The sequence below is a fragment of the Salvelinus namaycush genome, chromosome 18 (genome assembly GCF_016432855.1).
Source record: "Salvelinus namaycush isolate Seneca chromosome 18, SaNama_1.0, whole genome shotgun sequence".
In the NCBI taxonomy this organism is placed as follows: domain Eukaryota; kingdom Metazoa; phylum Chordata; class Actinopteri; order Salmoniformes; family Salmonidae; genus Salvelinus; species Salvelinus namaycush.
Window position 1 is genome coordinate 37,029,688 of NC_052324.1, and position 25,446 is coordinate 37,055,133.

The 25,446-nt window shown below is 45.9% G+C and overlaps 1 protein-coding gene and 2 non-coding genes across 3 annotated transcripts; 1 reads left to right on the forward strand and 2 right to left on the reverse strand.

The window, feature by feature from the left end:
• On the reverse strand, window positions 1-25,446 carry LOC120062937 (enolase-phosphatase E1-like). The gene is made up of 7 exons (XM_039012991.1): window positions 25,420-25,446; window positions 24,194-25,288; window positions 4,248-5,133; window positions 3,430-4,147; window positions 2,625-3,091; window positions 1,780-2,524; window positions 1-577 (listed from the first exon to the last, which is right to left on the reverse strand). Exons 1-7 carry the CDS (start codon window positions 25,444-25,446, stop codon window positions 1-3), a joined length of 4,515 nt encoding a protein of 1,504 aa, XP_038868919.1.
• trnaw-cca lies at window positions 12,402-12,473 on the reverse strand. Its single transcript has one exon. It is a non-coding gene; the product is annotated as a tRNA-Trp (tRNA).
• Window positions 12,689-12,760, forward strand: trnaw-cca. The gene has a single exon. It is a non-coding gene; the product is annotated as a tRNA-Trp (tRNA).

The following is a 25,446-nucleotide window of genomic DNA, read 5'->3' on the forward strand; positions in this document are numbered from 1 at the left end:
CTAGAAGACACCTCTGTCCTTCTCTGTGTCAAATGACTTCTCTTCCTTCTCTGTGTCAGCTGACTTTTCCTCCTTCTCCATGTCAGCTGACTTCTCCACCTTCTCCGTGTCAGCTGACTTCTCCTCCTTCTCCATGTCAGCTGACTTCTCCTCCTTCGCCGTGTCAGCTGACTTGTCTTCCTTCTCTATGTCAGCTGACTTCTCCACCTTCTCCGTGTCAGCTGACTTCTCCTCCTTCTCCATGTCAGCTGACTTCTCCTCCTTCACCGTGTAAGCTGACTTGTCTTCCTTCTCCATGTCAGCTGACTTCTCCACCTTCTCCATGTCAGCTGACTTGTCTTCCTTCTCCTTGTCAGCTGACTTCTCCTCCTTCTCTGTGTCAGCTGACTTGTCTTCCATCTCCTTGTCAGCTGACTTCTCCTCCTTCTCCATGTCAGCTGACTTCTCCATCTTCTCCTTGTCAGCTGACTTCTCCTCCTTCTCCGTGTCAGCTGACTTGTCTTCCTTCTCCGTGTCAGCTGACTTCTCCTCCTTCTCCATGTCAGCTGAATTCTCCTCCTTGAATTCTTCTCGTTCTCTGTGTCAGCTGACTTCTCCTCGTTCTCTGTGTCAGCTGACTTCTCCTCCTTCTCCGTGTCAGCTGACTTCTCCTCCTTCTCTGTGTCAGCTGACTTCTCTTCCTTCTTCGTGTCAGCTGACTTCTCCTCCTTCTCCATGTCAGCTGACTTCTCCTCCTTCTCTGTGTCAGCTGACTTCTCCTCCTTCTCCATGTCAGCTGACTTCTCCTCCTTCTCCATGTCAGCTGACTTCTCCTCCTTCTCCATGTCAGCTGACTTCTCCTCTTTCTCTGTGTCAGCTGACTTCTCCTCCTTCTCTGTGTCAGCTGACTTCTCCTCCTTCTCCATGTCAGCTGACCTCTCCTCCTTCTCTGTGTCAGCTGACTTCTCCTCCTTCTCTGTGTCAGCTGACGTCTCTTCCTTCTCTGTGTCAAATGACTTCTCTTCCTTCTCCATGTCAGCTGACTTCTCCACCTTCTCCGTGTCAGTTGACTTCTCCTCCTTCTCTGTGTCAAATTACTTCTCTTCCTTCTCAGTGTCAGCTGACTTCTCCTCCTTCTTTGTGTCAGCTGACTTCTCCTCCTTCTCCGTGTCAGCTGACTTCTCCTCCTTCTCCTTGTCAGCTGACTTCTCCTCCTTCTCCTTGTCAGCTGACTTGTCTTCCTTCTCCGTGTCAGCTGACTTCTCTTCCTTCTCCGTGTCAGCTGACTTCTCTGCCTTCTCCCTGTCGGCTGACTTGTATTCCTTCTCCTTGTCAGCTGACTTCTCTGCCTTCTCCCTGTCAGCTGACTTCTCCTCCTTCTCTGTGTCAGCTGACTTCTCCTCCTTCTCCGTGTCAGCTGACTTCTCTTCCTTCTCTGTGTCAGCTGACTTCTCCTCCTTCTCCGTGTCAGCTGACTTGTCTTCCTTCTCTGTGTCAGCTGACTTCTCTTCCTTCTCCATGTCAGCTGACTTCTCTTCCTTCTCTGTGTCAGCTGACTTGTCTTCCTTCTCTGTGTCAGCTGACTTCTCCTCCTTCTTTGTGTCAGCTGACTTCTCCTCCTTCTCCTTGTCGGCTGACTTCTCCTCCTTCTCTGTGTCAGCTGACTTCTCCTCCTTCTTTGTGTCAGCTGACTTCTCCTCCTTCTCCATGTCGGCTGACTTCTCCTCCTTCTCTATGTCAGCTGACTTCTCTTCCTTCTCTGTGTCAGCTGACTTCTCTTCCTTCTCAGTGTCAGCTGACTTCTCTTCCTTCTCTGTGTCAGCTGACTTCTCCTCCTTCTTTGTGTCAGCTGACTTCTCTGCCTTCTCCCTGTCAGCTGACTTATCTTCCTTCTCCTTGTCAGCTGACTTCTCCACCTTCTCCGTGTCAGCTGACTTTTCTTCCTTCTCCGTGTCAGCTGACTTGTCTTCCTTCTCCTCGTCAGCTGACTTGTCTTCCTTCTCCTTGTCAGCTGACTTGTCTTCCTTCTCCGTGTCAGCTGACTTGTCTTCCTTCTCCTTGTCAGCTGACTTGTCTTCCTTCTCCGTGTCAGCTGACTTCTCCTTCTCCATGTCAGCTGACTTCTCTGCCTTCTCCCTGTCAGCTGACTTCTCCTCCTTCTCCGTGTCAGCTGACTTGTCTTCCTTCTCTGTGTCAGCTGACTTCTCCTCCTTCTCTGTGTCAGCTGACTTCTCCTCCTTCTCTGTGTCAAATGACTTCTCTTCCTTCTCTATGTCAGCTGACTTCTCTTCCTTCTCTGTGTCAGCTGACTTCTCTTCCTTCTCCTTGTCAGCTAACTTCTCCTCCTTCTTTGTGTCAGGTGACTTGTCTTCCTCCTCCTTGTCAGCTGACTTGTCTTCCTTCTCCCTGTCAGCTGACTTGTCTTCCTTCTCCGTGTCAGCTGACTTCTCTTCCTTCTCCTTGTCAGCTGACTTGTCTTCCTTCTCTGTGTCAGCTGACTTCTCCTCCTTCTCCATGTCAGCTGAATTCTCCTCCTTGAATTCTCCTTCTCTGTGTCAAATGACTTCTCTTCCTCCTCTGTGTCAGCTGACTTCTCCTCCTTCTCTGTGTCAGCTGACTTCTCTTCCTTCTCTGTGTCAGCTGACTTCTCATCCTTCTCCATGTCAGCTGAATTCTCCTCCTTGAATTCTCCTTCTCTGTGTCAAATGACTTCTCTTCCTTCTCCGTGTCAGCTGACTTCTCCTCCTTCTCTGTGTCAGCTGACTTCTCCACCTTCTCTGTGTCAAATGACTTCTCTTCCTTCTCCGTGTCAGCTGACTTCTCCTCCTTCTCTGTGTCAGCTGACTTCTCCACCTTCTCTGTGTCAAATGACTTCTCTTCCTTCTCCGTGTCAGCTGACTTGTCTTCCTTCTCTGTGTCAGCTGACTTGTCTTCCTTCTCCGTGTCAGCTGATTTCTCCATCTTCTCTGTGTCAAATGACTTCTCCACCTTCTCCGTGTCAGCTGACTTCTCTTCCTTCTCCGTGTCAGCTGACTTGTCTTCCTTCTCTGTGTCAGCTGACTTCTCCTCCTTCTCCATGTCAGCTGAATTCTCCTCCTTGAATTCTCCTTCTCTGTGTCAAATGACTTCTCTTCCTTCTCCGTGTCAGCTGACTTCTCCTCCTTTTCTGTGTCAGCTGACTTCTCCACCTTCTCTGTGTCAAATGACTTCTCTTCCTTCTCTGTGTCAGCTGACTTCTCCTCCTTCTCCATGTCGGCTGACTTCTCCTCCTTCTCCATGTCAGCTGACTTCTCCTCCTTCTCTGTGTCAGCTGACTTCTCCTCCTTCTTTGTGTCAGCTGACTTCTCCTCCTTCTCCATGTCGGCTGACTTCTCCTCCTTCTCCATGTCAGCTGACTTCTCTTCCTTCTCTGTGTCAGCTGACTTCTCTTCCTTCTCAGTGTCAGCTGACTTCTCTTCCTTCTCTGTGTCAGCTGACTTCTCCTCCTTCTTTGTGTCAGCTGACTTCTCTGCCTTCTCCCTGTCAGCTGACTTATCTTCCTTCTCCTTGTCAGCTGACTTCTCCACCTTCTCCGTGTCAGCTGACTTTTCTTCCTTCTCCGTGTCAGCTGACTTGTCTTCCTTCTCCTCGTCAGCTGACTTGTCTTCCTTCTCCTTGTCAGCTGACTTGTCTTCCTTCTCCTTGTCAGCTGACTTGTCTTCCTTCTCCGTGTCAGCTGACTTCTCCTTCTCCATGTCAGCTGACTTCTCTGCCTTCTCCCTGTCAGCTGACTTCTCCTCCTTCTCCGTGTCAGCAGACTTGTCTTCCTTCTCTGTGTCAGCTGACTTCTCCTCCTTCTCTGTGTCAGCTGACTTCTCCTCCTTCTCTGTGTCAAATGACTTCTCTTCCTTCTCTATGTCAGCTGACTTCTCTTCCTTCTCTGTGTCAGCTGACTTCTCTTCCTTCTCCCTGTCAGCTAACTTCTCCTCCTTCTTTGTGTCAGGTGACTTGTCTTCCTTCTCAGTGTCAGCTGACTTGTCTTCCTTCTCCGTGTCAGCTGACTTGTCTTCCTTCTCCGTGTCAGCTGACTTCTCTTCCTTCTCCTTGTCAGCTGACTTGTCTTCCTTCTCTGTGTCAGCTGACTTCTCCTCCTTCTCCATGTCAGCTGAATTCTCCTCCTTGAATTCTCCTTCTCTGTGTCAAATGACTTCTCTTCCTCCTCTGTGTCAGCTGACTTCTCCTCCTTCTCTGTGTCAGCTGACTTCTCTTCCTTCTCTGTGTCAGCTGACTTCTCATCCTTCTCCATGTCAGCTGAATTCTCCTCCTTGAATTCTCCTTCTCTGTGTCAAATGACTTCTCTTCCTTCTCCGTGTCAGCTGACTTCTCCTCCTTCTCTGTGTCAGCTGACTTCTCCACCTTCTCTGTGTCAAATGACTTCTCTTCCTTCTCCGTGTCAGCTGACATCTCCTCCTTCTCTGTGTCAGCTGACTTCTCCACCTTCTCTGTGTCAAATGACTTCTCTTCCTTCTCCGTGTCAGCTGACTTGTCTTCCTTCTCTGTGTCAGCTGACTTGTCTTCCTTCTCCGTGTCAGCTGATTTCTCCATCTTCTCTGTGTCAAATGACTTCTCCACCTTCTCCGTGTCAGCTGACTTCTCTTCCTTCTCCGTGTCAGCTGACTTGTCTTCCTTCTCTGTGTCAGCTGACTTGTCTTCCTTCTCTGTGTCAAATGACTTCTCCACCTTCTCCGTGTCAGCTGACTTCTCTACCTTCTCCGTGTCAGCTGACTTCTCTTCCTTCTCCGTGTCAGCTGACTTGTCTTCCTTCTCCGTGTCAGCTGACTTGTCTTCCTTCTCCGTGTCAGCTGACTTGTCTTCCTTCTCCCTGTCAGCTGACTTGTCTTCCTTCTCCGTGTCAGCTGACTTGTCTTCCTTCTCCGTGTCAGCTGACTTGTCTTCCTTCTCCGTGTCAGCTGACTTGTCTTCCTTCTCTGTGTCAGCTGACTTCTCTTCCTTCTCCGTGTCAGCTGACTTGTCTTCCTTCTCCGTGTCAGCTGACTTGTCTTCCTTCTCCGTGTCAGCTGACTTGTCTTCCTTCTCCGTGTCAGCTGACTTGTCTTCCTTCTCTGTGTCAGCTGACTTCTCTTCCTTCTCCGTGTCAGCTGACTTGTCTTCCTTCTATGTATTTTATATTCTGATTCCTCTTTGGAGCTCTCTGTGTCAGCTGACACCTCTTTGGAATTCTCTGTGTCAGCTGATTCAGTGTGTGCGTGTGTGTTCGTGTGTGTGTTCGTGTGTGTGTGTGTGTGTGTGTGTGTGTGTGTGTGTGTGTGTGTGTGTGTGTGTGTGTGTGTGTGTGTGTGTGTGTGTGTGTGTGTGTGTGTGTGTGTGTGTGGAGGGGACGTGGGTTTCGGGGATCACATCCTACTCCATCTCATCTTGTTCAGGGTGGGTGGAGCACAGAATCAGCCCTATCTGTTTCCCATCAGCGTTTCTCTGCAGGGACATCTGCTCTCTCTCTCTCTCTCTCTCTCTCTCTCTCTCTCTCTCTCTCTCTCTCTCTCTCTCTCTCTCTCTCACACACACACACACACACACACACACACACACACACACACACACACACACACACACACACACACACACACACACACACACACACACACACACACAGACACACACACACACACACACACAAATACACACATCTACGCACAGAACTCAAACACCCGGAACCTGTTGTCATAGGAACAGCCTTCCTTCTGATGTGATGATGACACAATCTGTCCTCATAGAGATGTTTGCCCCTCTCGTACAACAAAAGGTAATTTCTTCAATCCACCCTGCCTCTTAGATAGAGAGAAAGCCTCTCCCAGATAGTCTGTCAGTATGGGAGAAAAGCCCCCCGTCCTCAAAATAAGGAGTCGTAAAATCAAGGACTCATTCAGCCTCATTGGTTTACGCAATTAACTGCTGTTCTCCATAATCCTCAGAGTTATGTCTCAAATCCAGAAATTGGGCACCAGAGATATTCAGCTGAGCTCATTCACTTCGCCCGCCTCAATGGCGCATTGTCGCCTGAAGAATGGAAGAATGGGTGTGTCCCAAATAGCACTCTATGTTCTATGTAGCGCACTGCTGTTAAACAGGGCCCATAGGGCTCTGGTCAAAAGTAGTGCCCTATATAGGGGGTAGTGTGCTCTTTGGGATGCCGGTATTGGAGTGAAGGGAGGGACTTTCTTTGCTTTAAATTAAAGTATTTAATATAAAACTCTTTGATGAAAAATGAATCAACATTTGGGCTCATTATTTACATCAAAGCTCTTATAATTGGAGATCTCTCTGCAATTGAATATCCTGCTGGACAATTTCCAAGAGGATATTTAATCCGGAGAATACATTAATAAATGGAGATAATTACTAAACTATATTGATGAAATCTTACTTACTTTTTTTGTTGAGTTATTGGCTATTATAACGGGGGGGTGGGGGGGGGGGGGGTCCTATGAGGAATCTAGCACAATAGTTTAGTACATTACCAACAGGTCTGTTTCACCAAATGACACATTTTGTCACAGCTAATATCAATGGTATAATTGTGTTTGGTGTAATTTAATGTTTTGATTCATGTATCCCATTCTATTTATGAAGATTCAGTGCAATAGCATTGTATTGTACCATAGTGTTGCCAGATTGTGTCCTTGTATTTTAAGCCGTATCCAGAAAGCAGAATTACCCCGAAAAGGAAAGCAGTTGTCTGAGGATGGTGCTGGACCATCTGAGATTATATTTTATTATATATATGTATATAAATAAAAACGTTAAATAAAGGTTCAAATCCGAGCATGTCACATGATCACGCAAAACACAGAGCCCTACTTTTATACCGTATCATGTCTCTGTTCATTCTAATCTGAATTTGAAGTCATTACAGCATATGAACAGCAGAGGGAGATATGAGATCATTTTTGTCTCAGAAGTCCAACTCTCCTGTCAAATTCTTCTGAAAATTATTCAGAGCTGAGGGACACTGATACCTTCAGATCTTCTCAATACATAGCGTTGCTGTCATTGTTTGACATGTATTGAAAGCAGTAACTCCTCAAAATGTACCCTGAACATTTCATGACTCTAGGACCAAGAAATGTTTATTCATTTAGAGTTTAAAGTTTGAAAATGTTATTTTCCACTTCCTGAAAAGTTTTGCAGATAAGAGGTTTTCTTCCTAATGTTCTTCTTGATGAACTATTTGACAAAATGAATCACATTCAACAGAGATATCAGGTCAACTTTTGAAAATAAAGTCCATAGCTCGTCATGTTTTTTTTTAAATCTCTCCACAGGAAGAATGAAAAAGGAAAACGCACACTGCTCTTGATAGTATCACTGATCTTTAATAAGCTTTACGTATCGGCCTCGCGGCCTTCGTCAGAGCTTTTGTGAGATTTTTAAATTAGTACCCTTATGTAGACCTAGCCCCACCCACATCCGTTCCACACGTCGAAAGGGGTTGGAGGCCAAGGAAAAACAAAGAAGTGCTACCAAATATAACAATATACATTTCATAAATATTCGAATAAAGTGTGTAAATAAGACGTATTAAACACGTCTGTTAAACCACAATAAGTTTTCATAAATCATTGGGTACATCGTACGAAAAACATCAGAGTAATCTTAAATAGGGGCATAATTCATGTTCGTATTCACAACATAACATACATAGGCAATTCATCATTAAGACCTTTAGGAAATAATGTCTGAAGGGTGAAAGAAGCTGCCTGAGCTGTTAGGGCTCTAGAAGCTGCCTGAGCTGTTAGGGCTCTAGAAGCTGCCTGAGCTGTTAGGGCTCTAGAAGCTGCCTGAGCTGTTAGGGCTCTAGAAGCTGCCTGAGCTGTTAGGGCTCTAGAAGCTGCCTGAGCTGTTAGGGCTCTAGAAGCTGTCTGAGCTGTTAGGGCTCTAGAAGCTGCCTGAGCTGTTAGGGCTCTAGAAGCTGTCTGAGCTGTTAGGGCTCTAGAAGCTGCCTGAGCTGTTAGGGCTCTAGAAGCTGCCTGAGCTGTTAGGGCTCTAGAAGCTGCCTGAGCTGTTAGGGCTCTAGAAGCTGCCTGAGCTGTTAGGGCTCTAGAAGCTGCCTGAGCTGTTAGGGCTCTAGAAGCTGCCTGAGCTGTTAGGGCTCTAGAAGCCGCCTGAGCTGTTAGGGCTCTAGAAGCTGCCTGAGCTGTTAGGGCTCTAGAAGCTGCCTGAGCTGTTAGAGCTTTAGAAGAGCTGGTTGGCACAAGATGTTCAGTTTCTCACGACAACATTGACCTCTCGAAAAACATGCCTCTTGTCAACTTTATTCCCAGCAGAAAGATAAGGGGGTGCATTCTAGGAAACAGCATCATACTGCCTGGTCACCCAGGACCTTCGACCAGCACTGAATTGGTCACTGAACAAGTACTACAACACGAGCATCTGGGAAACTAGCCAAGCAGTATCATGACAATTCATTGATGTATTACGGAAACTCAATATATGCTCAACATTGTGTTGATCACTCTAAACTAAATATGACCTTCAGTCATTAAATTCCCCTGTTAGACCTTGTTATGTAATTCTGTGTCTGCTAAATGAATGAAGGTAAATGTCAGAGGATCAAGTATCGCACCTGTATGCATCTCACTATCCCTTCCCTTTCTCCTCTGTCACAGTGCCACACCGCCCTCTCCTCTCTTTCCCTCTCTCTCCTCTCCATCCTCTCTTTCTCCCCTCTCTCCTCTGCTTTCCTCTCTTTCCTGTGCTCTCCTCCCTCCCCCCCCCCCCCCGCTGTGCTCTCCCTCTCTCTCCCCACTCTCTCTGCTGTGCTCTTTTCTCCCTCCCTCCCTCCCTCTCCACCCTCCCTCTGCTGTGCTCTCCTCTCCCTCCTCTCCTTCCCTCCCTCCCTCCCTCCCTTACGAGTCCTTAACCAACAATGCAGTTCAAGAAATAGAGTTAAGAAAATAGTTGCGAAATGAACTAAAGTGAAAAATAAAATAAAAAGTAATACAATATAATTACATAGTTGTAATGAGGCTCCTGAGTGGCACTGGAGCTGGAGGCATCACTACAAACTCCTTGGTTCAAATCCATGCTGTGTCATAAATGGCTGTTATTGGTGGTCCCATAGGGTGGAGCTCAATTGGCCCAGTGTTGTTTGGATTTGGCTGGTGTAGGCAGTCATTGTATATAAGAATGTGTTCTAGTTCTACATCTGAATTGCCTAGTTAAATAAAAAATGTATCTTTGGTGGCAATGTGATTAATTGTTCAGCTGGCTTGGGGGTAGGTGCTTTTTGGTCCTTGACTTGGCAATCCGGTACCGCTTTCCATGCGGTAGCAGAAAGAACAGGCTACGACTTGGGTGACTGGAGTCTTTGACAATTTTTGTGGCCTTCCTCTGACACCGCCTAGTATATAGGTCCTAGATGGCAGGAAACTTGGCCCCAGTAATGTACTGGGCCGTACACACTACCCTCTGTAGCACCTTATGGTCAGATGCCGAGCAGTTGCCATACCAGGCGATGATGCAACCGGTCAGGATGCTCTCGATGGTGCAGCTGTAGAACTTTTTGAGGATCTGGGGACCCATCTCAAGTCTCCTGAGGGGGAATAGGCGTTGTCGTGCCCTCTTCACAACTGTCTTGGTGTGTTTGGACCATGATAGTTCATGGTGATGTGGACACCAAGGAGCTTGAAACTCTTGACCCGCTCCACTACAGCTCCATTGATGGGGGCCTGTTTGGCCCTCATTTTCCAGTAGTCCACAATCAGCTCCTTTGTCTTGCTCACATTGAGGGAGAGGTTGTAGGTGATGGAAGGTTTGGGAATCGCTTCCTTTTAGGTGGTTGTACAATTTAACGGCTCTTTTCTGGATTTTGATAATTAGCGGGTATTGGCCTAATTCTGCTCTGCGTTATTTGGTGTTTTACTTTGAACACTGAGGATATTTTTGCAGAATTCTATAACCGATTCAAGTATTTGTTGCCAGTTACCCCCTCTCTCTCTCTGTCTCTCTCTGTCCCTCTCTCTCTGTCCATCTCTCTCTCTCTCTCTCTGTCCCTCTCTCTCTCTCTGTCCCTCTCTCTCTCTCTCTCTCTCTCTCTCTCCCTCTCTCTGCTCTCCTTTGTCCTTCTCTCTCCCCCTCTCTCTCCTCTCCTTGCTTCTCCTTCTCCTTCCTTCTCCTCTTCCATATTCTCTCTCTCTCTCTCTCTCCCCTCTCTCCCTCTCACTCTCTGCCCCTCTCTCTCTCTTCCACCATCTCTCTGCTCTCCTCTCCCTCTGTCTCTCTGCTCCCTCTCTCTCTCTGCCCCTCTCTCTCTCTCTCCCTCTCTCTCTCCCTCCTTCTCTCTCACCCCTCTCTCTCCTCTCCTCTACTCTCCTTTCCCTCTCTCTCCGTACAGAAAGAGGCTGGACAGTGGCATCCAGAGGTTTCAGTCCCTGCGTCATGTGATCCAATCTCCCCATGTCCCTTGTCATGTGACCAATTCGATAACCGAGGTTAAAAATAATGAAATTGCTTTCAGCAACAGCAACAACGTGTGGGATGATGCCTGTAATACCCATTACATGGATTTGAATGTTGGAATGTGTCTGCACCTCATCTGTGTTTTCATGCAGAAAAGCATCATAATATGAACATGCATCCTTCTGATTTACAGGCAGACACACTACCTTTGCACCAGGAAGTCCTGTGATTTGTTGTTGTGTCTGAGGCCCTTTCATAGAATGTACTTCCTTATGTTTCCCCTGGGAAGTTGACCAGAGGTATGCTTCGGGGGGAATGGTTAGGGTAGTGGTGTGTGTGTGTGGTAACTATGCACACATACACAAGTATATATAGTTGTGTGTGTACTGTATGTTTCTGAGTGTGTTTATACGTGTCATTTGTGCATGTCTGTATGTTTGAGTTTGAGTTTGAGTTTATTTTTACAGGGACAGTGCACATTAATCAACGTTTCAGTAAAAGTGCCGGTTTTAGCCAGCCGGCTAATTTTCAACCGCAGTCCCTGGGCAGGTTATTAAAAACAATTACAATATAGACAATAGCAACATAGAACAAGACATAGCATACAGACATAGCAACATAGGACAAGCAAGACGTAGCATACAGACAGAGCAACATAGAACAAAAAGCAGCAAGACAAAATTCATAAAAGCAACAAAGTGTTTCCACACCTCACAAGTTACAGACAACAGACATGGAAAGCGGCAACACACAGCTAGGGACCATGTTCACAAATCTGATTGACCTTTAGCCATGTCTTCAAGCATTTTGTGAAAGTGTGATATGTGGTGCAGTTATGTGTGTCTGATGGCAGTGTATTCCAGACATGGGAAGCTCTCACAGAAAAAGCGTATTTACTAAAGATGCTTTTCCTTAGGGGAACTACACAGTCACCTCTCATGGCAGACCTTGTGGATCTGCTGCCATATGTTTGGGTTTTCTGTTTAACAAAAATACTGAGTGGAGGGGGAGCCAAGCCATTTAGGATCTTGAATACAAGACATGCATCGGTGTATTGCACAAGATTTTCCCAACTCAGGAGCTCATGCTTTCTGAGGATGTGACAGTGATGATGGCTATTGGGCTTCCTATCAAGCACTTTGAGAGCCTGTTTGTAGACAGACTGAATAGGTCTTACTGTTGTACAGCAAGCTTGGGCCCAACTAGTCAAGCAGTATGTTAAGTGGGGGAGTATCATAGATTTGAAGTACAGTTTTGCTACCTCTGTAGTCAAACAATTTCGTATAAATCGGAAATTAGCTAGGTTGAATTTGGTTATTTGAATTACCTTTTTCACATGCTTTTTAAAAGAGAGGTTGGAATCAAGTATGATGCCAAGGTACTTAAAATCAGATACCACCTGGAGCTTCTCCCCTGACACATAGACATCTGGCTCAGTAGCATCTGTTGCCCTCTTTGTGAAGAACATGCAAACAGTTTTTTTCACATTGAGATGCAAACACGAGTCACTGAGTATACAGTATGTACATCATTGTTTATACATCCTGCCTGTGAACAGTCTGCCTGCGAGGTGTCCAGGGACCGAGGGGTGGGCCGGGTGCTGGAGAAGACGAGCGGACCCCCAAGGTGCGACCCCAGGTCTTCCTCAAGGTGCTGGGTGGCTTACAGCCCTGGGTGTTTTGCTTACCTGACCTCTGTGTTGCCATCGAGGTACAGATACATCAATAATAATAACAGACTGATTGATATGATTGATGATGACTGCCTTTTATTTTTTTTGTACGGCTGTATAAGCAACACACAGCAGGCTATATGAAAAACATCTTAACCTTTCCCGGAATGTACAAACCATTCTCTGATGATATTACTTCCTGACTACGGCCAGACTGTGTTTTTCATGTTGGTTTAGTAGCCTTTTCACCTCTACTACTGGTTAGAGTCCACTCTCTTTCAAGCTCCAAAACAAATGACCCCGACGTGATTCGAACACGCAACCTTCTGATCTGGAGTCAGACGCGCTACCGTTGCGCCACGAAGTCCTGTAAGTATATCCTGCGTCTGAGACGTTTCATAGAATGTAACATTGCAGGAAAAGAAATCAACGTAAACATGCCACAGCCACTGCGCGGTTGGTCGCGTCACCATTCCGTGCGCTTCGTGGGCGTGAGTATGCCATGAGATACTGACCACCTTCTGACCACCTTCTGCCAACCAGCACTTTCACAACCTAGACAGTTTTAAGCTAATAGTATCTGACCTCGTGGCGCAACGGTAGCGCGTCTGACTCCAGATCAGAAGGTTGCGTGTTCAAATCACGTCGAGGTCAAATTTTTGAGCTCAATTGAAAACTGGGTTTCATTGCATTAAAGATGAAAAGGCTGCTGAACATATACGGCTTTAGGGGACACCAGAGCCCCCGTTAACGTTGTATCTGGAACTCTACATAGGCGCAGGAAGTAGGGGTGCTGTAGCAACCACAGATACATCTAAATTATTATACATTTTTTATAATGCAAAACAAAATCCTTAAAATTTGTAACAAAGCTTTTATTATTCCAGTATGAGTGGACAAAAGTATTAATCAGCAGAGCGGAGAAAAATACTCTTCAATTTCTGTTGTATAGTATATTATATAGAGCTTTTCAAAGTCCTGTAAGCGCTTGACATTGTAATAGATCCAGCTTGTAGTCCTAAAACCCGGAAACAAATTACCTCTGGTTCGTTCAGCCATCCCTACGGGAAAAATGTATGGAGAAAGATCAGGACTTTGGAATAAATTCCCCAAATAATGTCTGAGGTTAACATAGGTATAAGAGATATTATATGTTTTGTTCTATGAGATAATGACAGTCAGTTAACATTATGAAATAGCTTGTTTTTTATTATTACCTAAATTCTAAAAAAAATCACAAAAAGTGAAGTTAGCTGATGAAGATCTCCTAAGCCTGTGTTTACCACAGAAATTATTTTCGGGGTTTCTCCCCCCGTTCCCCCCCCCCCCCCCCCCCCGAAAAAAACGCCATTGATTTTACTCATAGGCTTTCCCCAACGAACCATGGCGGAGTTAGTGCCTACAAAAAGACACCATTATTTCTCTCTTTGACGGGGCGCCCCCAGGTGGTAAGGATAGGCAACAACACTTCTGACACACTGATCCTTAACACGGGGGCCCTTCAGGGGTGCTCGCTTAGTCCCTTCCTGTACTCTCTGTTCACCCACGACTGCGTGGCCAAGCATGATTCCAACACCGTCAACACCGCTAATGTTAAGTTTGCTGATGTAGGCATCATCACCGACAACGATGAAACAGCCTATAGGAAGGCGATCAGAGACCTGGCAGTGTGGTGCCAGGACAACAACCTCTCCCACAATGTGAGCAAGAAGCTGATTGTGGACTATAGGAAAAGGAGGGCCGAACAGGCCCCCATTAACATCGACGTGGCTGGAGCGGGTTGAGTTTCAAGATCCTTAGCGGCCACATCACCAATAAACCATCATGGTCCAAACACACCAAGACAGTCGTGAAGAGGGCACGACAACACCGTTTCCCCCTCAGGAGAATGAAAAGATTTGGCATGGGTCCCCAGATCCTCAAAAAGTTCTCCAGCTGCACCATCGAGAGCATCCTGACCAGTGGCATCACCGCTTGGTATGGCAACTGCTCGACATTCGACCTCAAGGCGCTACAGAGGGTTGTGTGTACGGCACAGTACATCACCGGGGCCAAGCTTCCTGCCATCCAGGACCTCTATATAGCAGGCGGTGTCAGAGGAAGGCCCAACATATTTTCAAAGACTCCAGCCACCCAAGTCATAGACTGTTCTCTCTGCTACTGCACAGCAAGCGGTACCGGAGCGCCAAGTCTAGGACCAAAAGGCTCCTTAACAGCTTTTACCCCCGAAGCCATAAGACTGCTGAACATTTAATCAAATTGAGGTCTGACTGCTTCCCCTCTCAACTCATTTCCCCTGGCCAGGGATGATGATGACAGGCCTCCATGGCCTCATCTGGCCTCATGACAGAGCAGTTTGGAATGAGTTAATAAGATAACAGGAAGTCACATTGATAAATTACACAGCAAGGTAGTAAATATGCTTACCTCAGATCCCCATATAGATTTGATGAGGGGTGTTTGTGGGGTGTGTGTGGGGTGTGTGTGGGTGCAACCTGGTCTAGGTGCATTTCGTATTATTCTGTATGTAGATCACAGTATTCCATTTAGTGTGATATGTTACGTTTCGTGTCTATTACCCATTTGGTATGATATGTTGCAAAATACAATTTGTAATATATGTTAAAAATTTGCAAAATGTAAGATATGTTACGAATTTACAAAACGTAAGATATGTTACGAATTCTCGCTAGGTGGCTAACGTTAGATAGCTGGCTAATGTTAGCTAGGCTAGGGGTTAGGGGTTAAGGTTAGGGTTAAGGTTAGGAGTTACTACTACTAGTTACTGCTACTCTTGTTATCACCAGACCCCCTACCCCCTACCACCTACCACCCTACCACCATACGCCCTACCCCCCTACCTCCCTTACCCTTACCCCTCTTCCCCCCTACCTCTCTACCCCCTTCCCCCCTACCCCCACTACCCCTACCCTTCTACCCCTCTACCCCCCTTCACCACTATCCCTCTACTCTCCTTCCCCTTATCCCTCTCCTCCCCTACCCCTCTACCCCCTCTACCCCCTTCCCCCTTACCCCCACTACCCCTACCCTTCTACCCTTCTACCCCTCTACCCCTCTATCCCTCTACTCCCCTTCCCCTTACCTCTCTTCCCCCCTACCTCTCTACCCCCTTCCCCCCTACCCTTCTACCCCTCTACCCCCCTTCACCACTATCCCTCTACCCCCTACCCCTCTACCCCCCTACCCCTCTATCCCTCTACCCTCTACCCCCTACCCCTCTATCCCTCTACCCCCTACCCCCTACCCCTCTATCCCTCTACCCCTCTACCCCTCTATCCCTCTATCCCTCTATCCCTCTACCCCTCTACCCCTCTACCCCCTACCCCTCTATCCCTCTACCCCCTATCCCTCTACCCCTCTACCCCCCTACCCCTCTACCCCCTACCCCTCTACCCCTCTACCCCCTACCCCCTACCCCTCTATCCCTCTACCCCTACCCCTCTACCCCTCTATCCCTCTATCCCCTACCCCTCTACCCCCTACCCCTCTATCCCTCTACCCCCTACCCCTCTACCCCCCTACCCCTCTACCCCCTACCCCCCTATCCATCTACCCCCTACCCCTCTACCCCTCTACCCCCTACCTACCCCTCTACCCCCTACCCCTCTACCCCCTACCCCCTACCCCTCTATCCCTCTACCCCCTACCCCTCTATCCCTCTATCCCCCTACCCCTCTACCCCCTACCCCTCTATCCCTCTACCCCCTACCCCTCTACCCCCCTACCCCTCTACCCCCTACCCCCCTATCCCTCTACCCCCTACCCCTCTACCCCTCTATCCCCCTACCCCTCTACCCCTCTATCCCTCTACCCTGTCTGTTTGAGTAGACCCTAAGTAGACTGGTTGAGAGCTACTGCATATTGAATTCAGTGCTTCCACAGTTGTCTTTTAGAGTGTGGAGGAATGTGAAAATCATTCATGTGAATTATGTGATAATGAAATAACTGTTATGAGGTCAAGGTTATTTCAATAGCATGTGTTGTTTTCATCCCCAGGTTCAGACCATATGCCAAAATTGCCAAATATTGCTGAAGGCTTGTACTGCTGCTCTGGTTATCACCATTCCTGCTGTGTGCTTTTCCCCCAATGTTTTGACTCAGCAGAGAACCTTCTAGCTTCCTTATCCTTTGTGATTAGCTGTTGTGTGTTTTCTCCTTGGATGGGGGGAGGGGGAGTAAACTGCCGCTGGGTAGGGTTAAAGGCCTTGTAGACACCCAGAGGGGGAAAGTTCTGTGGGAGAAGGGGAGAGGGAGAGAGAGAGGGGGATGTGAGTGGAAAATGGAGAGGGGCAGAGAGCTGAGGGCGATGGGGGTGGGGAGTGGGAAGGGGCATCCATCACACATTGCAGGAATGCTGCGCAGTCTGAGTTTGAACCGATATGTCTTAACCTCGGAGAAGGAGGGAGTTATGGACACAGAAAACAGGGAGGGGGAGACATGAGGAGAGACAAGAACTCTTTCATCCTCTCATTCAGGTTCAATTCTGAGCACACTGTTAAGATCAGCCATTTCTCCTTGATCACGTGATCTGGTCAAGGAGAAAGTCAGTAGAGTTGATATTGTTAGCTGGTTTTTAGCAACACTTGTGGGGGTTTAGAATCCCTTTCCTGCATTCAAATGACCTAGTGGCCTCATGGGTGGACTGTTTGAAAAAAAACAATCATGATTTCATAATTAATAAACGTAAAAAAGAAAATAAACACAGAAAATCTGGTGTTTCTATGTCAAATAGTTTTGTTATATTTCAGTATTCTGTGATGTATATAAAGTGTAATATTGGGATGCAAACCTAAAATGTAACACATTTCAACTCTATATCTGACATGGTACAGGTGTCTTCTTCTTTTTAAGCCCATAACCATGTGTGTGAGGTGTATACTTTTGTTTCAAAGTAGATTTGTTTAAGACGACCAAGAAACACTCTGTGTGACCCTGATTTAGCCCACTGCAGTAAAAGTTTAAGTAAATTGGAATATTCCGGATTGCACAATTCTGTGTCCTTGTGCTTTTTTAGCCAACTGTATTAATCTCACAACAACAAAGCCAGCCGCCGAAAATTCAATATTTACTCTTCAATTATGGAAAGGCCTCTCTGTTGCTGATTAGTAGAGAAAGCGAACTTGGCAGACCAGGAGAGAGAGAGAGGCATGTTTGTAGTGTGAAAGGTTGTGAAGTCAAAAGGCTGGCCTGTGATGTGAAATATGAAGGTGAAAAAAATAGCTCTCAATTAAATATTTGTTCTGTGACAGATTTACCGTTTGCAGTTATTAAAGGTCCAATGCAGCTGTTTTGATCTCAATACCAAATCATTTCTGGGTAACAATTAAGTACCTTACGGTCATCGTGTTCCATTAAGACGATCAATAAAGAATCAAAAATAGCTTTTTAGCAACAACAAAAAATATTTTTCAAACAAGAATTTTGCAAGTACCGTCTGGGAATGGTCTGAGTGAGGGGCCTAATGGGAGGGATATGTACGATGAAAACTAGCTGCTATTGGCAGAGAGGTTTGTAACTCTCTTTGTTATTGGTCTATTAACTTGATGTCACCAGGCAAGCCAAATCTCCACCCATGCAAGTCCTGCTGATTACAAGGCCCTGTGTGAAGTGTTTTTTCACCCAGCAACTATCAGGAAATAGCACTGATCACATCATTTTTTTCTCGCTCTTTTACAAAACATAGGAAAAAACTGAATTGTGACTGCACTGGACCTTTAAAGCTACAGTCCTTCATTGAGACAATAACAAAGCAGTGTCCTCAAAAGCTGAAGGATGAAGCTGGAGAAATGTTACCACTCTCAAATTCATAGACAGAGCTATGGATGCAAGGACTGACCCTCCATGATATCAAAATTATAGTTTTAACCATGTTTTGAGGCAATACAGAGTTTGTTTACATTTACATTGTTTACAAATTGGAGTAAAACAAGCTTATATTTTCTGTTCTGATGGGGTAGTTGAGTGTATGTGTGACCATAGCAACAACAACTTGGGGAACATTTTTGTTTTTTATTAAAATATCAAAAACAAGCCCCGTCCCCGCAGGAGGCCATCATTATAAATAAGAATTTGTTCTTAACTGAGTTGCCTAGTTAAATAAAGGTTAAATGAAATAAATAATATGGTTCATGTGGTAGATATACCATGGCCAGTTACTGCCGTTTTTCTGGAAGGCTAATTGATCCAACTGGAAGGTTTGTAATCCTGCTGACAGAGATCAGGGCACTATGGACTCAGGTATTATTCTTTTTAACTAGACAAGTCAGTTAAGAACAAATTCTTATTTACAATGACGGCCTTGCCAGGGAACAGTGGGTTAACTGCCTTGTTCAGGGGCAGAACGACAGATTTATACCTTGTCAGCTTGGGGATTCAATCCAGCAACCTTTTGGTTACTGGCCCAACGCTCTAACCACTAGGCTACCTGCCACTCTCCATTTTGCATAATTGTTTTAAACAAATCTAACGTTTTCTTAACATTTTTCCAAAAATGTGTAGTGAAGGAACACTGTTTTAGAAGAATGATAGTGAAATGATTGTTCAACCAAGTCCCAACCCAAATGTCACTTCATCCAAGTTCAAAGTGGCATGTGGCTCACTATCTCGCTTGCCAGCCAGGCACCCTTGACCTAAAGTCTATCTTCACAACTAGGAGACTGAAGTAATCATGTTAAAGTCAAGGACACATGTTCCAAATTCACAGAGAGCGGCAGGGAAACACCACCTGTTGCACACTGGTTATGACAGTATGGTGATGTACTCTCAGTGTTTTTCATTTATGGTTCAAACAATAATTAACCACATTGTTTTTGTTCTTAGCTTGTGCAACGTATGTTATAAAGCATAATGTTCAGCTTCTTTCCATCCCTAGTTTTTAAATCTGTGGAATCTGACCCAATTTAGCTCCTTCCAATAAGAGTTGTTTGTGTCCTGTGACCTCCCAAGTCATAGATTAAACAGATCATTAGTCCAAAGAGAACACATATTGATCCTTGACTTATTGACCTTTGGTCCACAAGCTCAATATACTGTAGAACTGTTTAATATTGCATCAGTCCTTTGACGTTGAGAGGACAAACTGTACAAACAGAGGCTCTAACATGAATTCTACTAGTCTCTACAGGAAGTCTCAATTCAGTGGGTGGTTTGCATGAAAACAAATAAGATTTCACATTTTTTGGGAGGCTTAATCATGTGTGTGTGTGTGTGTGTGTGTGTGTGTGTGTGTGTGTGTGTGTGTGTGTGTGTATGTGCTCGCGCGCGTGTCCTGTGATCACATTGACTGTCTGTGTTCTTCCCCACAAGAACAAACAGGCACTTTTAACCAAGCCACAAGGGGTTGCCTGTTTAAAGAAAAAAATTGTGAGAGAGAAAAGTGAAAAAATAAACAGTGACAGGCTGTTTCTCCCCCTCCTTCCTCCCTTCCTCTGTCATTTGCTTAGTTACTTTACTGTTTAAGTAGTCAAACATATGGTAGCCTGGAGGAAAGGTCATTTTCCTAGATAGAGACAGGGATCCAGAATGTGAATCCTGGTCCTGGTGCATTATGTGATATGCTATGCTAGTGCTTCTGGATATGACAGTTGGTATATGGGGGTTGAAGTAACTGAAAGATAAAATAATGGTTTCATTCAAACATATCTAGGCAGTATTTAGGTATGTGATTCCTACACTCTTAGAAAAAAAAGTTCCAAAAGGTTTCTTTGGCTGTCCCCATAAGAGAACCCTTTTTGGTTCCAGGTAGAACCCTTTTTGGTTCCAGGTAGAACCCTTTTTGGTTCCAGGTAGAACTCTTTTGGGATCCATGTGGAACCCTCTGTGCAAAGGGTACATGGAACTCAAAATGGTTCTACCTGGAATCAAAAAGGGTTCTTCAAAGGGTTCTCCTATGGGGACAGCCGAATAATCCTTTTTGGTTCTAGATTGCACCTTTTTTTTCTAAGAGTGTAGCCTGAAGGATATAATAACTTGATGCAGTTTTGTGTTTTTGTTATGTGGTTTTAGCCTACATGTGGGTTTCTTCAGAAGAATAACAGTCATACTGTGGGGGAGGGTTTGGTTTGAGGGGAGATTTTGTATCTTTCCAACAGACAGGCAGGCTGCTTTTCGTTGTAACAGAGCCGACTTGCCACATGTACAGGAAGTGAAACCATGGCGATGGAGAGGTGTGTAATTGGTGACGTGCATGCGCTCGCAGTTCGCTGGTCACAACTTGTAGATCGCAGTATGAGGCTTGAGGAGGTTGCTATGACCCAGTAAAAATAATGAAATCTAATGAATCCTTCTCTCTCGTTCTATCTTTCTCAATTTTTTTATTTTTCTCTTTCTCTCTCAACCTTCTCCCCCCCCCCCCCCCCCCCCCCCGCTCTCTCTCTCTCAGTTTTCCAGTAATCTATTTCCTCCTGTAACGCACAGCGTTGAGATTGCCTGCAATGACAACAAGCTCAGTCCGATGAAGCTGTGACACCGCCCCAGACCATGACGGACCCTCCACCTCCAAATCGATCCCGCTCCAGAGTACAGGCCTCGGTGTAACGCTCATTCCTTCGATGATAAACGTGAATCCGACCATCACCCCTGGTGAGACAAAACCGCGACTCGTCAGTGAAGAGCACTTTTTGCCAGTCCTGTCTGGTCCAGCGACGGTGGGTTTGTGCCCATAGGCGACGTTGTTGCCGGTGATGTCTGGTGAGGACCTGCCTTACAACAGAATTCCGAATGGTACAAAGAGCAACACCCAAATGCTTGGAGGGTTACAGTATGGGTTGGCAATCCCTTTCAACAGTATATTTGCACCCTCATCTCCTATAAACCCGAACTACAGGGCTCCAAACATACAGCAACGGGTTTCCCTTGGAGGACATTAGTCAGTCTTTCCAGAGGAAACAACCACAACAGGTTTCGTGTCATCTAACCGTGATTGAATAATTGTTAATATAGCAGCATACCACATTAGAGCTAAATATTTTGTGCAGATCAGATGTAAGTACCTTTGTACTGCTTACATTTGGGACATTCCCCAGAGCATGCAGGGCGATACTGACTTCTGACAACAGGTGTAGTTTGTAACTTATTGAACCTTTATTTAACTAGGCAAGTCAGTTTAAGAACATATTATTATTTACAATGACGGCCTACACCGGCCAAACCAGGACGACGCTGGGCCAATTGTGCACCGCCCTATGGGACCCCCATTCACGGCCGGTTATGATACAGCCTGGAATCTAACCAGGGTGTCTGTAGTGACGCCTCTAGCACTGAAATGCAATGCCTCAGATCGCTACTTGTGAGTTTTATAGAAACAACATATTTTCTTTATATTGGTAAGAATTCATAATTAATAATTTATAATCCCATTCATAATTATTGATGGTCACACCAAAGTCTTGCTGCCATGCATGCTTGCTACTATCAGTGTCGACCATGCCTGTAGAAAAAAAAGCTGTTGTATTTATTTGTTATTTGTATTTAACCTCCATAGGTAGGTTATTTTCTTCTTTTTAAGGAGCTAGCATGGAGTGTGAGGTTTTTTCGACCTCATTAAGGCCAGATCCCTACATATAAAAGGACATTTAATTGATAAAGCTTCGAAGTTGAAGGAAACTTGAAGTTGAATGAAAACCTGTAAGTGCGAAAACCTCTTATTCTGTGTTGTTGTTTTTTTGGTGAGGGGCTGGGGAGTGTGTCTGCCACCTCGACAGAGAAAACAATACACACACACACTGTTGAGGTGGTCTGCGTGACAGGACACACACACACATGCCACGTCGACAGAGAGAGAGAGGGTGGGGGACAAAGAAGGAGAATAAGAGAGAGAGAGAGAGAGAGAGAGAGAGGTGGATTGCGTCAGAAGAACACTGGTTGCTGTGAGTCATGACTCGGACCCTCTTGGTTCCCTTTTTCCACACACATACTCACCCTCTGCCTGATGCAATGGAAATAAGGCAAGAGGCAAGAGTGTTTCTGGAAGAGAATCATTTTCTCTCTAATGTCCTTAAACATTTTTACGTTGATCTTTCCTGTTTACTCTTACATGGTCACACATGCATGAAGGAATATCTTCAGGATAACTGTAGGTTCATAATGATAATAGATGTATTTTTATTTTTTGTTTAACCTTTATTTAACTAGGCAAGTCAGTTAAGAACAAATTAATTTACAATGACAGCCATGTAGGCTAGTTGACAATAAGCAGTAAAACTTGAAGATCTTGTCTTTGATTCTTACCTATTCAAGATATACAGGCTAACATTCCTTTTCTCAATACTGTCATTATATTTAGCTGCACTATCACCCGTGATCTCAGCTGGCCTAACACCTGTGATCTCGCCTGGCCTAACACCTGGGATTTTACCTGGCCTAACACCAGTGGTCTAACCTGTTATAACACCAGTGATCTCACCTGGCATAACATCAGTGATCTCAGGCCTATGACACATGTATTGGGGTTTGAATTGTTTCCTTCTCCTCAGCCACAACAACAGCTAGTCAGACCATCAGAGTGAGGCAGACCATCACAGATAGGCAGACCATCACAGCTAGGCAGACCATCACAGATAGGCAGACCATCACAGATAGGCAGACCATCACAGCTAGGCAGACCATCACAGATAGGCAGACCATCACAGATAGCCAGAACCATCCCAGCTAGGCAGACCATCACAGATAGGCAGACCATCACAGATAGGCAGACCATCAGAGCGAGGTAGACCATCACAGATAGTCAGAACATCACAGATAGTCAGACCATCCCAGCTAGGCAGACCATCACAGATAGGCAGACCATCACAGATAGGCAGACCATCACAGTTAGGCAGACCATCCCAGCTAGGCAGACAATCAGAGTGAGGTAGACCATAACAGAAAGGCAGACCATCACAGATAGGCAGACCATCACAGATAGGCAGACCATCACAGATAGTCAGAACATCACAGATAGTCAGACCATCCCAGCTAGGCAGACCATCACAGATAGGCAGACCATCACAGATAGGCAGACCATCACAGTTAGGCAGACCATCCCAGCTAGGCAGACAATCAGAGTGAGGCAGACCATAACAGAGAGGCAGACCATCACAGATAGGCAGACCATCACAGATAGTCAGACCATCCCAGCTAGGCAGACCATCACAGATAGGCAGACCATCACAGATAGGCAGACCATCACAGTTAGGCAGACCATCCCAGCTAGGCAGACAATCAGAGTGAGGCAGACCATAACAGAGAGGCAGACCATCACAGATAGGCAGACCATCACAGATAGTCAGACCATCCCAGCTAGGCAGACCATCACAGATAGGCAGACCATCACAGTTAGGCAGACCATCACAGTTAGGCAGACCATCAGAGTGAGGCAGACCATCACAGATAGGCAGACCATCACAGATAGGAAGACCATCACAGCTAGCAGACCATCACAGATAGGCAGACCATAACAGATAGGCAGACCATCACAGATAGGCAGACCATCACAGCTAGGCAGACCATCACAGATAGGCAGACCATCACAGATAGGCAGACCTTCACAGTTAGGCGGCTGACCATAAGACAGACAGATGTGGTTGTGTGAGGTGAAAGAAATGACTGTGTTTTTCCAGTCTGAATCATTCATAAAGTAGTGGCCTAACAATGAATACCCTAAACACCATGGATTAGGACGTACCCAGCCTCACAGCAGTGGAAAACCAGTCACCATGCATTGACAAAGGTCAAAAGGGTTCTGGACTGAGGGCGATTTTCTTTCCTCTCTCTCTCTTTCTATCTCATTTAGGTCAGAACTTTGATGCTAGAAAGGCTAATTGACTCCAAGGAACGCAGACACAAACCATCACATAGGGGCTTTAGTGTCAAATGTTTTTCTCCCTCCCCCAGGTTTCTGGTCCACTTTTGAATAATTAGCCTCTCTGTTTGATCTCCCCTTCTGTTCCCACTGGTGTCACACTGGTTAAATCAATGTTGTTTCCACGTCACTTCAATGAAATTACGTTGAACCAACTTGGAATAGCCGTTGAATTGATATCTGTGCCAAGTGGGTTTATTCCTCTTCTTCCTCTGATAGGTGAAAACCCTGTTCTTCCTTCTCTGGTTGGTGAAAACCCTGTTCTTCTTCCTCTGATTGGTGAAAACCCTGTTCTTTCTCCTCTGATTGGTGAAAACCCTGTTCTTCCTCCTCTGATTGGTGAAAACCCTGTTCTTCCTCCTCTGATAGGTGAAAACCCTGTTCTTCTTCCTCTGGTTGGTGAAAACCCTGTTCTTCTTCCTCTGATTGGTGAAAACCCTGTTCTTCCTCCTCTGATTGGTGAAAACCCTGTTCTTCCTCCTCTGGTTGGTGAAAACCCTGTTCTTCCTCCTCTGATTGGTGAAAACCCTGTTCTTCCTCCTCTGATTGGTGAAAACCCTGTTCTTCCTCCTCTGGTTGGTGAAAACCCTGTTCTTCTTCCTCTGATTGGTGAAAACCGTGTTCTTCCTCCTCTGGTTGGTGAAAACCCTGTTCTTCTTCCTCTGACTGGTGAAAACCCTGTTCTTCCTCCTCTGGTTGGTGAAAACCCTGTTCTTCCTCCTCTGATTGGTGAAAACCCTGTTCTTCTTCCTCTGATTGGTGAAAACCCTGTTCTTCCTCCTCTGATTGGTGAAAACCCTGTTCTTCCTCCTCTGATTGGTGAAAACCCTGTTCTTCCTCCTCTGGTTGGTGAAAACCCTGTTCTTCCTCCTCTGGTTGGTGAAAACCCTGTTCTTCCTCCTCTGATTGGTGAAAACCCTGTTCTTCCTCCTCTGGTTGGTGGAAACCCTGTTCTTCCTCCTCTGGTTGGTGAAAACCCTGTTCTTCTTCCTCTGATAGGTGAAAACCCTGTTCTTCCTCCTCTGATTGGTGAAAACCCTGTTCTTCCTCCTCTGGTTGGTGAAAACCCTGTTCTTCCTCCTCTGATTGGTGAAAACCCTGTTCTTCCTCCTCTGGTTGGTGAAAACCCTGTTCTTCCTCCTCTGGTTGGTGAAAACCCTGTTCTTCTTCCTCTGATAGGTGAAAACCCTGTTCTTCCTCCTCTGGTTGGTGGAAACCCTGTTCTTCCTCCTCTGGTTGGTGAAAACCCTGTTCTTCCTCCTCTGGTTGGTGGAAACCCTGTTCTTCCTCCTCTGGTTGGTGGAAACCCTGTTCTTCTTCCTCTGGTTTGGTGAAAACCATGTTTTTCCTTTTTCATCTTAAGTTTGGGAAACCCTTGCTATTTGCTTCCTCAGTCCTCTCTGAAGGTTTTCTACTGTCATTTTGAAGGGGATCAGTGCTCTACCTCTCTCACCTCCGTGCTTAGATGTTTCAAAGTCAT

Coding starts and splice junctions, on each gene's coding strand:
- LOC120062937 (XM_039012991.1), bottom strand. CDS start 25,446: ATGACTTTGAAACATCTAAGCACGGAG. Junction 4,148..4,247: donor GACATGGAGAAGGATGAGAA/GTCAGCTGACAC, acceptor GACACAGAGAAG/GAGAATTCAAGGAGGAGAAT. Junction 3,092..3,429: donor GACACAGAGAAGGAAGAGAA/GTCAGCTGACAC, acceptor CATTTGACACAG/AGAAGGAGAATTCAAGGAGG.